Source organism: Aquarana catesbeiana, linkage group LG11 (genome assembly GCF_042186555.1).
Source record: "Aquarana catesbeiana isolate 2022-GZ linkage group LG11, ASM4218655v1, whole genome shotgun sequence".
In the NCBI taxonomy this organism is placed as follows: Eukaryota; Metazoa; Chordata; class Amphibia; order Anura; family Ranidae; genus Aquarana; species Aquarana catesbeiana.
Window position 1 is genome coordinate 181,282,549 of NC_133334.1, and position 16,598 is coordinate 181,299,146.

At 43.0% G+C, this 16,598-nt stretch overlaps 1 protein-coding gene across 28 annotated transcripts in view; it reads left to right on the forward strand.

Annotated features, from left to right (window-relative positions):
• Positions 1–16,598, forward strand: part of NRXN2 (neurexin 2) — a 3,426,600-nt gene that overhangs the window by 1,756,333 nt on the left and 1,653,669 nt on the right. For all 28 annotated transcript variants that reach the window (XM_073605072.1, XM_073605074.1, XM_073605073.1 and 25 more), the window contains one exon: positions 12,830–13,301. In XM_073605072.1, coding sequence (XP_073461173.1) covers positions 12,830–13,301 — 472 coding nt within the window. The remainder of the gene's footprint in view (positions 1–12,829; positions 13,302–16,598) is intronic.

A 16,598-nucleotide genomic window follows, 5' to 3' on the forward strand; every position in this document is an offset into this window, starting at 1 on the left:
TCTTTGTCTTCTTCTTGGTGGCAGCGGGACACTACTCGTGCTTGCCACCTCGCCAGCTTGAACTGCACTTATGGGACTCGCCACGTCACCGAGTGTTGCTGGATGTACGACCAGGATGTACTAGGCCGCTGGTGTTTGCCAGTTCACTAGAAGGATGAGCGGCACTAGTACTGGCTCTCTGCTCCATACGAGGGACCTGCGGTTCTTGCACCTCAATGACAGCAGAAGATTGGGGTCTGGTACGCCTGACCTTGGCAGGGACCACAACTCCGTCGTCAGAGCTATCTGCCAGGGTGCCGCTGCTGTCTACAGGTTCGTATTATGAGCCTGAATCTGACAGTTGAGTGATTTCTTCTTCACTATCTGTCATGCTCAGAAACGTGTAGGCCTCTTTACTACTGTACCTTCGATTTGACATTATGGTCTCTAAGTTTACTGGTACAGTAGTGAGACTCAAAGGTAAAAAAGCACCTGACTGTCAGCAACTGCTTCAAACGCTACCAAAAAAAACTGTTAGCGTTCGCGGGGATCAGGCCTGACTCTGCAAACGCTGCAGTTATGTGTTTTTTAAGTGACAGTGATCGATTAATACTGCACTTGGGTGGGCTGGGCTGGGCTGGGCGGAGGGGCTAAACGCAGGTGCTAGCAAATATCTGGGCTGATCCCACTAACACTGCATTTTTGAGAACCCTAAACTGCTGGGGACACTAATATAGATCTGATCAGATCAGATATCAATCCGTTCAGACACTATACTACTAAGGGAGGCGTATAGTGCGTGTGTGGGTGTTAGCGCTACTGGCACTAATCTGACGCTGCCTGTGGCGACGCAGACCCTATCTGACGCTAAAACCTAATTTTGATCACCCACTGGGTGATCAGGGCGTTAAACCCTTATTGGATAAATTATTTGGGTTATTGGGTACGGCGGGTGCCCTGACGCTATAAAAAGTAAACTAGCTAAACTGCATCACCCGTGACACTTATACTGTGATCACAGGTGACAGGGGGTAATCAAGGGGTTAAACCCTTATTGGGGGGGTTAGAGGGGTCCCTGGACCTATCTGGGCCTAACACTAATTACCCTAACACTGATTTTTGTCACTAATGAAACTAGTACAGCGATCAAAAAAAAAATCTGATTGCTGTTCTGGGTGACACAGTGACAGGTGGTGAAGGGGTTAACTGGGGGGTGATCGGGGGGTGATCAGGGGGTGAATTGTGTGCCTATTTGTGACCTGGTGTCAGTGTAGTTTTGTGCAACTCACTTTTAGATGCTCTCTCCTCTTGGTCTGGAACGGAAAAGACTGACACGAGAGATGACATCACTTCCCCGTCAGTGTTGACAGTTACACAGACAGGGGAAGGATCTCATTCGTCAGGACCGATCACCAGGTCCAGGCCAGCTATCAGCCCCCAGCCGGCCACGCGTGGAACGTTCAGCTATGTGATTTCACGCAACCAGGTCAACCTGCCGCAGTAAAACTGCAGCGGCTGGTCCGGAACTGGTTAAGAGCTATGGGCGGAAGTGATGTTTGATGTTGCTTCCGCCCTCCCATGCTATGGAGCCGAGCAGGAGCCATCTTCCCCTCAGTCGGCAGCCAGGCATCCACGGGAGAGGACCGTAAGTGGCGGAGATGATCGGAGCATGGCGGGAGGGGGGTGGTCACCTCTCCTGCCGCCGATAAAAGTGATCTTGTGGGGAATCCGCCACAGAGACCACTTTTATCTTAAAGAGAAACGCAGAGCATTCCTGAAAATACTGGTAGCCATAACCCCAGTATTTAGCGTCAAAGTACTGACGTACGGGTACGTCATTTTGCGTGCAGTGGTTAAAGGCTTCTTTAGCTCCCTGCCAGGCCCCCAACCTGGAGATTTGCTAAAGGCCCCTAAATATTCATGGCAGCTCCTCCTTACCCCTGCCCACTAGTTCTAGAAGATTCTCCAATGTCCCAGAAACAGGGCGAGGCACTAGAGAGCTGCCAGATGAGTCATCCAGCCCTGGCCTCTAGTAACCCTGACCCAGATTTAGTAACTCAGGGTTTATCCCTGGCCAGAAAATGTTTTTACCTACTATCACTTCTAGTAGCACACACTAGAGGGTGCTACATTATTTAGTCTGTGTGAAAGTTACAATCTATGGATTATACAGTATGTTTGAAAATTGAGCAGTCCTGAGGTACTGACTGCCTATCTCATTTCTTCAGGCCCTAAAATGCTAGAACAGTACAAATAACCCACAAATGACCCCTTTTTGGAAACTAGAAAGTCTGCAGTATTAAAAAGGCATGGTAAGCTTTTTGAAGTTGACATTTTTTGTGTTACAATTTTTTGGAAAATAAAGAAATCAAATAAAGTGTGTTTTTTCATAAAGGCATCTTAACAAGTTATTTCTCACACTTAGTTATTTCTCACACACACAGCAATACTTACAATTACACCCCAAAACACATTCTGCTACACCTCCTGAGTATGGGGGTACCACTTTTGTGAGACTTCTTGGTTCTTGGACCCAAAATCCAATAAGCACCTTCAGGCATTCCATGGGCATGTTTTTATATATTTTCCTGACTACCTATCACATTTGTGGAGGCATACACACGGTCGCACAAAGTTGTCGGAAAATCAGATCGTTCTGAACGCGGTGACGTAAAACACGTCGGTACTATAAACGGGGCAGTAACCAATAGCTTTCCTCTCTTAATTTATTCTGAGCATGCATGGCACTTTGTGCGTCGCAATTGTCCACACATGAATTTACGCAAACGGATTTTGTTGTCAGAAAATTTTATAGCCTGCTCTCAAACTTTGTCGGAAATTCCGATGGAAAAAGTCAGATGGAGCCCACACACGGTCGGAATTTCCGACAACAAGCTCCGATTGCACATATTCCGTCGGAAAGTCCGACCGTGTGTACAGGGCATAACACATATCATAGGCATACATAGAAATACACCCCAAAACACATTCTTCTACTCCTCCTGGGTGTGGCGATACCACATGCATGAGACACTTTCACAGCCTAGCCACACAAAGGGGCCCAAAATCCAAAGAGCTTTCGAGGGGCAACAATTACACATCTAATTTTCTGACTACCTGTCAAATTTTTGAAGGCCCTAAAGCACCAGAAGAGTGGAAAATGGGTGGGTGATGGCTACAAACCAAAGTCAAAGGATTCCAAGAATGGAAAGGGTTAAAATATGGCTGACAGGCAATCTATGTTAAACAAATTTTACTTGATTATGAGCCTCGATCTCACTTAAACCTCGTCAGGCATATTAGGGTCGGTGCTGGGGCAGCCAAAAGGTGTGTAGGTGCCAGATGTCTCATGGGCATCCACCCAATGGAAGGAATGACAGATCACTGTTGAACCTGTAAGGGTCAGTGATGAAGAGAGGCCCCCAGTGGACCAGGCAAAGGACTCCAAACTGCCAGCTGGTGCAGCTGGTGTAGTCGGGTGGCATGCCAGATGTGACGTCACCAACACAGAGCGATGTTGGACTAACTCACCACAGCGAGGCTTGAGATGGAACGCAGATGCAGTAGTAGAGCAGATTGAAGGCTGTCAGCAGGCTGTAGTTATGACAACGCATTCTAAAAGTTCCATTTCAGGCTTTGCAGATGACACCAAGCTATGCAGTGGAATAATGTCCTTACAGGATGTTTCCAACTTACAAGCCAACCTCAATGCACTGTTTAATTAGATGACTATGTGGCAGATGAGGTTTAATGTAGATACATGTAAAGTTATGCACTTGGGGGCTAAGAATATGCATGCATCATACATATTAGGGGGAGTACAACTGGGGTGATCCAAAGTGGAGAAGGATCTGGGGGTTTTGGTAGATCATAAGCTTAATAATAGTATGCAATGCCAAGCCGCGGTTTCCAAAACAAACAAAATCCTTTGTATTGAGAGGTATGGTCTCCAGAGAGATACAGTCAGGTCCATAAATATTGGGACATCAACACAATTCTAATCTTTTTGGCTCTATACACCACCACAATGGATTTGAAATGAAATGAACAAGATGTGCTTTAACTGAAGACTTTCAGCTTTAATTTGAGGGTATTTACATCCAAATCAGGTGAACAGTGTAGGAATTACAACAGTTTGTATATGTGCCTCCCACTTTTTAACCAAAAGTAATGGGACAATTGGCTGCTCAGCTGTTCCATGGCCAGGTGTGTGTTATTCCCTCATTATCCCATTTACAAGGAGCAGATAAAAGGTCCAGAGTTCATTTCAAGTGTGCTATTTGCATTTGGAATCTGTTGCTGTCAATTCTCAATATGAGATCCAAAGAGCTGTCACTATCAGTGAAGAAATCCATCATTAGGCTGAAAAAACAAAACAAACCCATCAGAGATAGCAAAAACATTAGGTGTGGCCAAATCCGCTGTTTGGAACATCCTTTAAAAAGAACGCACTGGTGAGCTCGGGAACACCAAAAGACCCGGAAGACCACAGAAAACAACTGTGGTTGATGACCAAAGAATTCTTTCCCTGGTGAAGAAAACAACCTTCACAACAGTTGGCCAGATCAAGAACACTCTCCAGGAGGTAGGTGTATGTGTGTCAAAGTCAACAATCAAGAGAAGACTTCACCAGAGTGAATACAGAGGGTTCACCACAAGATGTAAACCATTGGTGAGCCTCAAAAACAGGAAGGCCAGATTAGAGTTTGCCAAACAACATCTAAAAAAGCCTTCACAGTTCTGGAACAACATCCTATGGACAGATGAGACCAAGATCAACTTGTACCAGAGTGATAGGAAGAGAAGAATATGGAGACAGAAAAGAACTGCTCATGATCCAGAGCATACCACCTCATCAGTGAAGCATGGTGGTGGTAGTGTCATGGCGTGGGCATGTATGGCTGCCAATGAAACTGGTTCTCTTGTATATATTGATGATGTTACTGCTGACAAAAACAGCAGGATGAATTCTGAAGTGTTTCGGGCAATATTATCTGCTCATATTCAGCAAAATACTTTAGAACTCATTGGACGGCGCTTCACAGTGCAGATGGACAATGACCCGAAGCATACTGCGAAAGCAACCAAAGACTTTTTTAAGGGAAAGAACTGGAATGTTATGCAATGGCCAAGTCAATCACCAAACCTAAATCCGATTGAGTATGCATTTCACTTGTTGAAGACAAAACTGAAGGGAAAATGCCCCAAGAACAAACAGGAGCTGAAGACAGTTTCAGTAGAGGCCTGGCAGAGCATCACCAGGGATGAAACCCAGTATCTGGTGAAGTCTATGTGTTCCAGACTTCAGGCTGTAATTGACTGCTAGGAATTTGCAACCAAGTATTAAAAAGTGAAAGTTTGATGGATGACTGTTAATCTGTCCCATTACTTTTGGTCACTTAAAAAGTGGGAGGCACATATAAAAACTGTTGTAGTTTCTACACCGTTCACATGATTTGGATGTAAATACCCTCAAATAAAAGCTGAAAGTCTGCAGTTAAAGCACATCTTGTTTGTTTAATTTCAAATCCATTGTGGTGGTGTATAGAGCCAAAAAGATTAGAATTGTGTCGATGTCCCAATATTTATGAACCTGATTATAGATATAATTTTGCCCATGTACAAATCATTAGGAATACCTCATCTGGAGTATGCAGTTCAATTTTGGGCACCAGTTCACAAAAAAGGCTATCGGGGAACTAGAGCAAGTGCAGAGAAGGGGCAACCAATCTGATACGAGGCATGGAGGAGCTCAGCTTTGAGGATAGACTAGAGGAACTGAATTTATTCTCTCTTGTGAAGAGGAGATTAAGGGGGGATATGATCAACATGTACAAATAAATAAGGGATCCATATAGTGAACTTGGTTTAGAGTTTTTTACTTTAAGGTCACCACAGAGGACACGGGTGCTCTCTTTACTCCTAGAGGAAAAGAGATTTCATCTCCAAACATGGAAATCTTTCTTCACAGTAGGACCTGTGAAAATGTGGAATAGACTTCCTCCAGAGGTGGTTCTGGCCAGCTCAGTAGAGTGCTTTAAGAATGGCCTGGATTCTTTCCTAAATGTATATAATATAACTGGGCACTAACATTTATAGGTAAAGTTGATCCAGGAAATATCCAATTGCCTCTTAGGAGATCAGGAAATAATTTTTTCCCATGCTGTAGAATATTAGATCATGCTTTTCTGGGGTTTTTCACCTTACTCTGGATCAACTGTGAGTATAGGATTTATTTTTTTGTTATTGGTTGAACTAGATGCACTTGTGTCTTTTTTCAACCTGACTAACTATGTAACTATGTAATTTTGGGTGTGGCCCATTATCAAATCATGTGTGGACAGCCTGAAAAGTTTAAATAGGAGCTACAGGGGCATGCAAATGTCCAAAATTGTTTGGTATTGGTGACGTCACATCCAGCGCGCAGCCTGACTACACCAGCTTCACCATCCAGTGGTTTGGAGTCCTCTGCCTGGTCCACTGGGGGCCTGGGACAGTTTGCCTCATCACTAGTAGGAACTCTTAGAAGAGTCAAGGTACCGAGTCTAAGGAGCCGCCTCGTCTTTTGATATAACTCCTGAAGGTTGAGATAGTTTTGTTGCGTATGACTCCCAGGTTGCAGCCGTCTGATTCACACAAGCAAGCAGCTGCTGTGAATGCAGGTAATTGGCAAGGTAACAGGTACTGTAAGTGCTAAGACGCTTAGATCACTGGTCAGTAGGTAGTACAACCAAAGCTGGCAGAAATGCATGGAAACACACAGAGGCACCGCTAGAGGGTAGAAGTGCAATGAAAATGCACAGAAGCACTGGGCATGTTATGAGTGCACAGGGATCACTGGAATCAGGCTGGAGTGTGCGTGTACAAAGAGTAGGAAGCAGGCTAGGAGTGCACAGAATAAGGCTGGTTTTGCATGGGTCGATCCGATCAGGTCCACCTGTCAGTTTTTTAGGCAGGCCTGATTGAACCAGCTGGCATCCAAAGGCATCCAATCCTGTCAGCCAAAAACAGACGGATAGGGGATTAATTCCCCATCTGCCTGGTGGATCAGATCAGATGACAGTGCGGTCTGTTTCCATCTGACTGCCTCTTAGAGAACAGCTATGCAGAGCGGACAAAAAGAAAGGGGGATGGAGGCACATCTAAGTTTAGTATTAACAACATAATTTATTGCTCAAAGTAAAATGCACTTTCAAGATGTAAGGTCAACACACGCATGTCATTAAGAGATCATCATCATCAGGGGTTGCCACTGTGTAGTGCATCTTTCAGGGTCTGGATGGCTGTGGAGGGAAGAGCTGGGATGCAGGAAGCGTCTAGGAAGTCAGAGCCCCCTTAAAGGAGAATTATTCAAAATAAAAAAATGCTTTTTTTACCACTACTATTCCTTTATACTGGCTTTTTCAATTTACAAATTCAACAATTTAGAAATTGGATGAAAGGTTTAGCACTGGGAAACACTTTTTAAAAGCTAAAAAGTGCATTTTATACACAACTGTATACTGTAGATCAGACCAAAATGAGGGACAAATGAGGAGGAAAGAAGGACAGAGGGACTTTGTTCCAAATCAGGGACAGTCCCTCAAAATCAAGAATGGTTGGGAGCTATGTATATGCCATGTGCTCTTTATGCAACATCTGTTGATGGTTTGCTTAAATAATGCAGCCAACTCCTCATTGCCAGTATGTGGGTCTAAGGTAGATTAAAGAAGAATAAGAGGGTGCATTTGCAGCTGCTCATCATGCTGCACTAGTCTGCACCTGGGAGAAAGAGGAGGAGGAGGATTGAGGCTTAGTTATCCATTCCACCACCTCCCGTGTGCTCTGGCTGTATAGCATGCTCAGTCAAGCCAGAAAAGAAAGGAAGGCGTGCCATACCTCTCATAGGTGCAGCCCAACTACCGCTTTGCCCTGTGGATATACTGTTCACTCTCTACTAGCTGCATATAAAGAACCTCTGCCTATGCTTTTAGGCCTCCAAGGCATGATGACAATAGGGGTGGTAGCAGCTATGGCAATATGGGGATTGAGATTCTGCTGCTTTGGGGAACTTGCCACTGTGGTGATTTGGTGCATTGAACTGAACAACAATAGTTTGCTGTGATTTGCCCCTAACAAAGGACAGATTTGCCTGTGTCAACAAAAAGTACACACACCCCATCCCCTAAAAAAAGCAAGTTAAAATACCCTGTCAAAATAGAAATAAAATAAATAAAAGTTGCCTCCCTCAAAAAAAAACTAAACTCAAATCGCCAAAACAAAAACAAAATTATTATTTTTTTTTTTTTTTGCAGAAGATAAAAATTAAATAATATAAAACTAAGAAAAAGTAAAGTGCATATCAAATGAACAAAAAGAAAAAAGAAAAGGGGGAGCCAACAGTAGAAGTTGTAGCTGGCACAGAAAAAGGTAGCCCTAAAAAAGAACTGTTGGGTCTATTCACTGTGAATACAATAGGTGGTACAAACTGCAATGCAATTCAGTGATGGAGCACTGAACAGAACAGTGAATATGGGGGTATACTCTATTCTCTGTAGGCCACCAGACTGCAATTCACTGTAATGTAGCAGCTGCATCATTCAACAGTGAATATAGCACTTTATACTTCTGTAGATAGTACACTAGCACTAACAAATATCTCTCCCTCACAAAGCTTTCAGCTGTTGCTTTGTGCTCCAACTACAAAAGACACCGACTACAGGCTGATGGGAAAGTTGTCTTTAGTGAAAGGAATGGACATTGGCCATTTTCTTCCTCTTGACCACAATTCACAAGTCAGGCAAAGCATTATGGGGGTTTGCTTTTGGTGCCTGGACACATAAGTTCATAGTTTAGGCGAACCATGAACATGCAAAATGGGCCAAGGGTGAATTCAACAGTGTAGCTCAGTCCTGGGAATTTTACAGCTCCTGGGTCACATCCAGCCCTATGGCTGTCCCTGTCTGACAAGCAATGCATCCACTGTTAGCATTGCCTCTCTGGGCCTGTCAGCTTCCTCACTGAGGAAGCTGATAGGCACAGAGAAGCATGCTGATAGAGGTCCACGTGGAGAGCTACAAGCACTGGACCTGTGCTTGTTTAACCTGGACTGACAGGCTCAGGGAGATAATTGGCACTTCTGCAAGCACTAGAAGGAGAGAACATGAGGAGCTGTTTGATAGAGCGGGGAGGCTTGGCTCTGGTGGTAGAGCACCTGAAGGTCTCCTAGGCAAACACATTGCCTAGAAGACATACTAATGCTCTCCCACCACTCGGCTGCCTGGCCAAGTTCTTCCTATTGGCATCAGAACCAAATTTGCACACTCCAGGAGCTGTGTGCCTATTCTTCACAGCAGGATGTGCAGAAATCCCCACTGTACCAATCTCAGGCTTTCTCTTTCCAGTGCTTGCAAATCTGCCAGTTATCCCCTTGAATTTGTCAGTCACACACCAGCATTCAGATTGGCAGATCAGGTAATTAACCCTTGTGCCTGTCAGCTCCTTCACAGATTTTACCAGCCAATATTGCGACCAGCAGATCTTTTCCTCACTACAGCTTCTAAAGCCCCATACACACTATTAGATTTTCTGCAGATTTTTGTCTTCAGATTTACCAAAACCATGTAGTGCAAAGGCCTGCCTGATGAAATACAAATTTAAACTCTTAAGGTTAGACCTCATATTATATGGTTTTGGTAAATCTGAAGACAAAAATCTGCAGAAAATCTTATAGCGTATGGGGTTTAAGAACAGTGAGTGTTCATACAATTTCCTGAGCAGTTGTACCTAGTATTCCTAGTGCCAGTTGTTTTTTTTCTATATGTTTACATACTTGGGGACCTTCCCAGGTCCAAAATTAATACTGAGCAGCGTTATTGTCAGCCTGTTGGTTCAGCCCTCCACAGCAGTCCCAGTTTCTTCCATGGCCCCTTGGGAAAATTATTTGCCCACCCACATTTATAACTTCAAATTAGAAACAGTTTTTGCTGTCTGCTAAGGAACCTATGGACTCACCCTATTTTGTTAGGAGGCCCTAGCTCCATAAGGCAGGCACCTCTAGGAACCTGCTTGCTAGCTCAATTTATCTCTAGGGGATCCAAGGATTGCAATTATCAACCACACAGTTTTTTAGTCAATAAACAGAACATATGCCGTTCAAATCCTTTCTATTGACTTTTAAATGTAATAAGCCTCCTCACTAGCCATTTTGTAAAGTGGCCTTAGGTACATCTGACAGGTTGCTCCAAGAGGTTGTGTCCTGGCATCATTTACCTTCAAAGCACCCAGGGATCCCCAAAAAAGTCCAATTTCAACCAAGCAGTTATTGGCCAAGGTAGAACATCAAGATTTTAGGAAATATCCAGGCACTATGAAGATAAGCTAAACCTGCAAGCAGGAACCTGAAGGTTACTAAATCATAGATATGTTGCTACTGTAAAAAGTAACATGAGCTTAAAGATTTCCAATAAAACACCTATACATGTTAAAATATTTACATAACATATAACTGTGCTTTTTAAACTATATTAGATGTATACATTTAGATGTAACAATCGACCGAGAATGTCAAAGGCATCAGGGATCCCTCTAGAACTGCAATTAACTTTCTATAATCATATGTAATAGAGGCATGGATGCAGGGCCTAGCACTTTGTGATTTCCATTGATAATACAACTCTATTACAGTATAGAAATCCTTATTTGTGGCTCCCGGCAGTGACTGAATTGAATCAGCCAGGCATATTCGTGCACACAGGGTGTGCCAGATATGCTTGGGCACATCCTAATCACCCACTATGCATACCTCCCAAGTGCCCTGGATTGGGCGGGACCATCCCGAAATTTCAATTAAATCTTGGTTCCCGCCAATCCAGGCTGAATCGCAAAGCCGTTCTGGCCCTCTGCTCCTAGCTTCTGTGTCTCCCCTGCAGTTGCGCTTGTCATAGTCCGCTACAGAAGAAACAATGCTTGTTTATTCCTGAGAGGTGGAGGGTAGTAAAGGGCTGGCACAGGGAGTAGGGAGTTGAGGCTGTGATTGAGAGTGCTTGGCTTTATACAGGGAGGGGGCGGGTGCTAAAGGCCAGCACGGGGCAGGGCAACAAGACAATCATAGCCCCTACCCCCTACTCACTGTGCTGTCTTTTAGCACCTACCCCTTCCCTGATATAAACAAACAGCGTTTCCACTGTATCTGCCTGTAACAAGCACAGCTGTCGGGGAGAGATAGAAAGAGGATTTGCTTATGTCTGTTCTTCTCCCTGGGGCTTTTCACAGTACTTGGGGTACTGCAGCTTTGGCTTTTCTTCCCCTTCTCCTATTCCCTGGTCTAGTGAGTGGGACTATGAGTAGCTGTAATTTAGCTCTGCCTGCTGGACCAGGGAATAGCAGAAGAAGGAGAAGAGTTGGAGCTGCAGTATCCTGAGTTCTGTGAAGAGTCCAGGGAGAAGGAGAACAGAAGTAAACAGTGCAGAGGTGAGACAGACCATCACTGCTGCACTCTGTCACTGCTGACCCCTGACTTCTGCCTCACTTAGCATTGACCTCTGGACTCTGTACTCCCCCTCAGGTTGCACTGACCTCTGAACTCTACCTCACTTAGCACTGACCTAACTTAGCACTGAACCCTAACCTCTGCCTCACTTAGCACTGACCTCTGAACTCTGCCTCACTTAGCACTGACATCTGAACTCTGCCTCACTTAGCACTGAGCTCTGCATCACCTAGCACTGACCTTTGAATTCTATAGAAAGTGATGCAGAGCTCAGAAGTGACTCATAGGTCAGTAGTAAGTGAAGCAGAGTTCCAGGGTCAGTAGTAATTAACAGAGGTTAGTGATAATTAACAGTCAGTATGTCTTTTAGTGCAGTTTTCACACACCATGGGTGCAGCACAGTGTACCTGTAGCTTTCATGTAGATTAGCTGCGATTTGCAATAGACCATGGCTTGGTGCACTTTCTGAAAGCACATCAAGACCCCGCTTTCAGTTTTTTTGTTTCAGAAAGCGCACCAAAACCATAAGATATAATAGAAGTCTATGGCAAACCACAGCTAAGCCACACAAAAACTGCGGGAACACTGCAATGCATCCATGGTGCGGCAAAAACGACACCGCATCAGTTTGAAAGGCCCTACTGGGTGGAGGGAGGACCAAAAGCATATTTTATGGGTACAGGAAGGCTTTTGTTTTACCACGTCCCTTTAAGCCTCTACCACTGCAAATGCAATTGGGTCACACCCACCATTCGCCGCAGCTTTGGGCTTTGAGCTTTGGTGTGCACACCCTAATGCAATAGGTTGCGCACACCAATGCAACCAGGTATGTGAAACAGACACTTTTCTTGTCCTCACCCCTTAACTGCAGGTACAGTGCACACTGAAAACAATTTTAATGTAAGAAAAGTGATGTTTACATTGGCCTGGGATTATGGCGGCAGCTTTTAAAGCCTGGTTTCTCTGTATTCCTGAATATTTACATTGGTATATTTAGACCTTAATGATGAATTTCTCTTCTCTTGCAATTCCATTCCACTAAAAGGGATATGATGTCATTCCAGAAGAAGAAATTATGAGCTAAGTGCATTTCTGACAGATCAACATATTTGCCAATAGGTCTTTCAAGGGAAAAAGAAACATGGGGAAATGTGCATGTATTGGAGAGATGTACTACATTTTTCTGCACTGACATACACATTAAGCAAGCTGAGCATTTTCACATGTACAGTATACATGTTTAAATTGATACCTAATGATCCATAACAAAATTGTCCTTTTTATATGTTTGGCTGTGTTATCAAACGCTCGGTCAATTTGCATTTTCTCTTCCATCACCTTCCATAATTCTTATTTTTTCTATTTTCCTTTCAATAAAAGGTTGTCTACAAAAACAATGATTTCAAACTTGAACTGTCCCGTTTGGCTGCTGATGGTGATCCAAAGATGCGACTGAGTGGTGATCTTTTATTTCGATGTGAAAATGTTCCTTCTTTAGACCCTGTTACTTTTCAAGTACCTGAGGCATTTTTGCGCCTTCCCCGTTGGGAGACCAAGAAAGCTGGATCCATATCATTTGACTTTCGAACCACAGAGCCAAATGGTCTTCTTCTTTTCAGTCAGGGAAGGCCACGTGGTGGTGGAAATGTACCAGGAACAATTTCTGGAGCAGTTACCGCTGGACGACCTGAAAGACCACCAAAAGCAGATTACTTTGCAGTGGAATTACTTGAAGGAACTCTCTATCTTCTCCTTGATCTTGGGTCTGGTGGAATTAAAGTGAAAGCAAGTCACAAAAAGGTCAACGATGGAGAATGGTGCCATGTTGATATCCAGAGAGATGGCAGAAAAGGTACATTATAAAACACATAACCTAAGATACAACTGTACTCTTGTTTAAAAAGTGTCTGTAAAAAATATATATGTTATCGTTATCTGTGAAAAGTCAAAGGATAGACTGAATAGTCAATATTCCTTCTTTGTGCCCTCCAGTCTTTAAAGTCATTAGAGCGCTAGTAAGATGAGAGTGCCACGTTAGTTTGTACAGTCTATCAAAAAGTTATATACAGTATATTATATATATATTCCATATAAAAATCCAATGAGATTCTGGAGTTCAACAATCTCCCTTCACCAAGGGTTATCGGTGTGGCTGTCAGCAGTTATATGAGTATTTAGAGAAGTTACCCCGGACGATCTGCAAGACCACCAAAAAACATGTTTTTTTTTGTGGTGGAATTACTGAAAGGAACTCTCTATCTTCTGAATTTTGGGTTTGGTGGAATTAAAGTGAAAGCAAATCAAAAAAGGTCAATGATAGAGTATGGTACCATGTTGACATTCAGAACAATGGCACAAAGGGACATCATAAAATATATAACCCAAGATACAACTGTACTCTTGTTTTAAAAAATGTCTGCATATACTTTTTTAGTTTAAAATAATAGACTGAATAGGCAGTATTCTTTCTTTGTATCCTCCAGTTTATAAAGTCAGTAGAGCATTAAAAAGATGAGAGTGTCACACTCATTTTTGCAATCAAAAAGTTTTTTCCACATAAACAGCCGACGAGTTTCTAGAGTTTAATACTCTTCTTCATCAGGGCTTATCAGTCTGGTTGTCAGCAGATATACAGTCAGGTCCATAAATATTGGGACATCGACACAATTCTAATCTTTGTGGCTCTATACACCACCACAATGGATTTGAAATAAAATGAACAAGATGTGCTTTAACTGAAGACTTTCAGCTTTAATTTGAGGGTATTTACATCCAAATCAGGTGAACGGTGTAGGAATTACAACAGTTTTTATATGTGCCTCCCACTTTTTAAGGGATCAAAAGTAATGGGACAATTGGCTGCTCAGCTGTTCCATGGCCAGGTGTGTGATATTCCCGCATAATCCCATTTACAAGGAGCAGATAAAAGGTCCAGAGTTCATTTCAAGTGTGCTATTTGCATTTGGAATCTGTTGCTGTCAACTCTCAATATGAGATCCAAAGAGCTGTCACTATCAGTGAAGCAAGCCATCATTAGGCTAAAAAAACAAAACAAACCCATCAGAGAGATAGCAAAAACATTAGGTGTGGCCAAATCCACTGTTTGGTACATGCTTAAAAAAGAAAGAATGCACCGGTGAGCTCGGCAACACCAAAAGACCCGGAAGACCACAGAAAACAACTGTGGTGGATGACCGTAGAATTCTTTCCCTGGTGAAGAAAACACCCTTCACAACAGTTGGCCAGATCAAGAACACTCTCCAGGAGGTAGGTGTATGTGTGTCAAAGTCAACAATCATGAGAAGACTTCACCAGAGTGAATACAGAGGGTTCACCACAAGATGTAAACCATTGGTGAGCCTCAAAAACAGGAAGGTCAGATTAGAGTTTACCAAACATCTAAAAAAGCCTTCACAGTTCTGGAACAACATACTATGGACAGATAAGACCAAGATCAACTTGTACCAGAGTGATAGGAAGAGAAGAGTATGGAGAAGGAAAAGAACTGCTCATGATCCAGAGCACACCACCTCATCAGTGAAGCATGGTGGTCATAGTGTCATGGCGTGGGCATGTATGACTGCCAATGGAACTGTTTTTCTTGTATTTATTGATGATGTGACTGCTGACAAAAGCAGCAGGATGAATTCTGAAGTGTTTCAGGCAATATTATCTGCTCATATTCAGCAAAATACTTCAGAACTCATTGGACGGCGCTTCACAGTGCAGATGGACAATGACCCGAAGCATACTGCAAAAGCAACCAAAGACTTTTTTTAAGGGAAAGAAGTGGAATGTTATGCAATGGCCAAGTCAATCACCAAACTTGAATCCGATTGAGCATGCATTTTACTTGCTGAAGACAAAACTGAAGGGAAAATGCCCCAAGAACAAGCAGGAACTGAAGACAGTTGCAGTAGAGGCCTGGCAGAGCATCACCAGGGATGAAACCCAGCATCTGGTGAAGTCTATGTGTTCCAGACTTCAGGCTGTAATTGACTGCAAAGGATTTGCAACCAAGTATTAAAAAGTGAAAGTTTGATGGATAATTGTTAATCTGTTCCATTACTTTTGGTCCCTTAAAAAGTGGGAGGCACATATACAAACTGTTGTAATTTCTACACCGTTCACCTGATTTGGATGTATATACCCTCAAATAAAAGCTGAAAGTCTGCAGTTAAAGCACATCTTGTTTGTTTAATTTCAAATCCATTGTGGTGGTGTATAGAGCCAAAAAGATTAGAATTGTGTCGATGTCCCAATATTTATGGACCTGACTGTACAAGTATAATTGCTGGTATCTGCATTAGTAAGTCAAGATCAAAGGGGGCTGAGGCCTTTTCCTGGGGATCCTTTGGGATAGCCCTGTTCATGGAGAGCAGTCTCCAAGACCTCTGATACCAAGATCTAGTTCAGCGCTCCCTTACCATATAAATACTTCTGTTCTTAAAGTATAGGACCACCACTTTTAGTTCCATTTATTGAACAGCATATTTATTTAACCTTTTAAGTTTATTTTCATTCTTTACGTGCTCGAGATCTTTTTCCAAGCAAAAGTACAGATATGGTTGTCAGCTTTTTTTTTTTTCAAATCCATGGAGTTATGCCGCGTACACATGGTCGGATTTTCCAACGGGAAATGTTCAATGGGAGCCTGTTGTCAGAAATTCCGACCATGTGTAGTTTCCATCGGACATTTTCCCTTGGAATTTCCGACAAACAAAATTTGAGATCTGGATCTCAAATTTTTCAACAACAAAATCCATTGTCGTAAATTCCGAACGTGTGTACACAATTCCGACACATAAAGTTCCACGCATGCTCGGAATCAAGCAGAAGAGACACATTGGCTATTGAACTTCATTTTTTCTCGGCTCATTGTACGTGTTGTACATCACCGTGTTCTTGGCAATCGGAATTTCCAACAAGAAATGTCCTGAAAAGATGCAGTATAATCCACCTGGATGCACAAAGTAGTGGTCATAATATGTATGGTTTTACTAACACATGGCAAAATTGTGCTTAGGCATTAACATTTGTTTTATCCTTATGCGCAAAGGGGTTAATATAAAATTACTACCACACATAATGGTATTGCCTATATAGTTACCAGCCGCTTTCCACAATTAGTATAGGGTTATTGTGACGC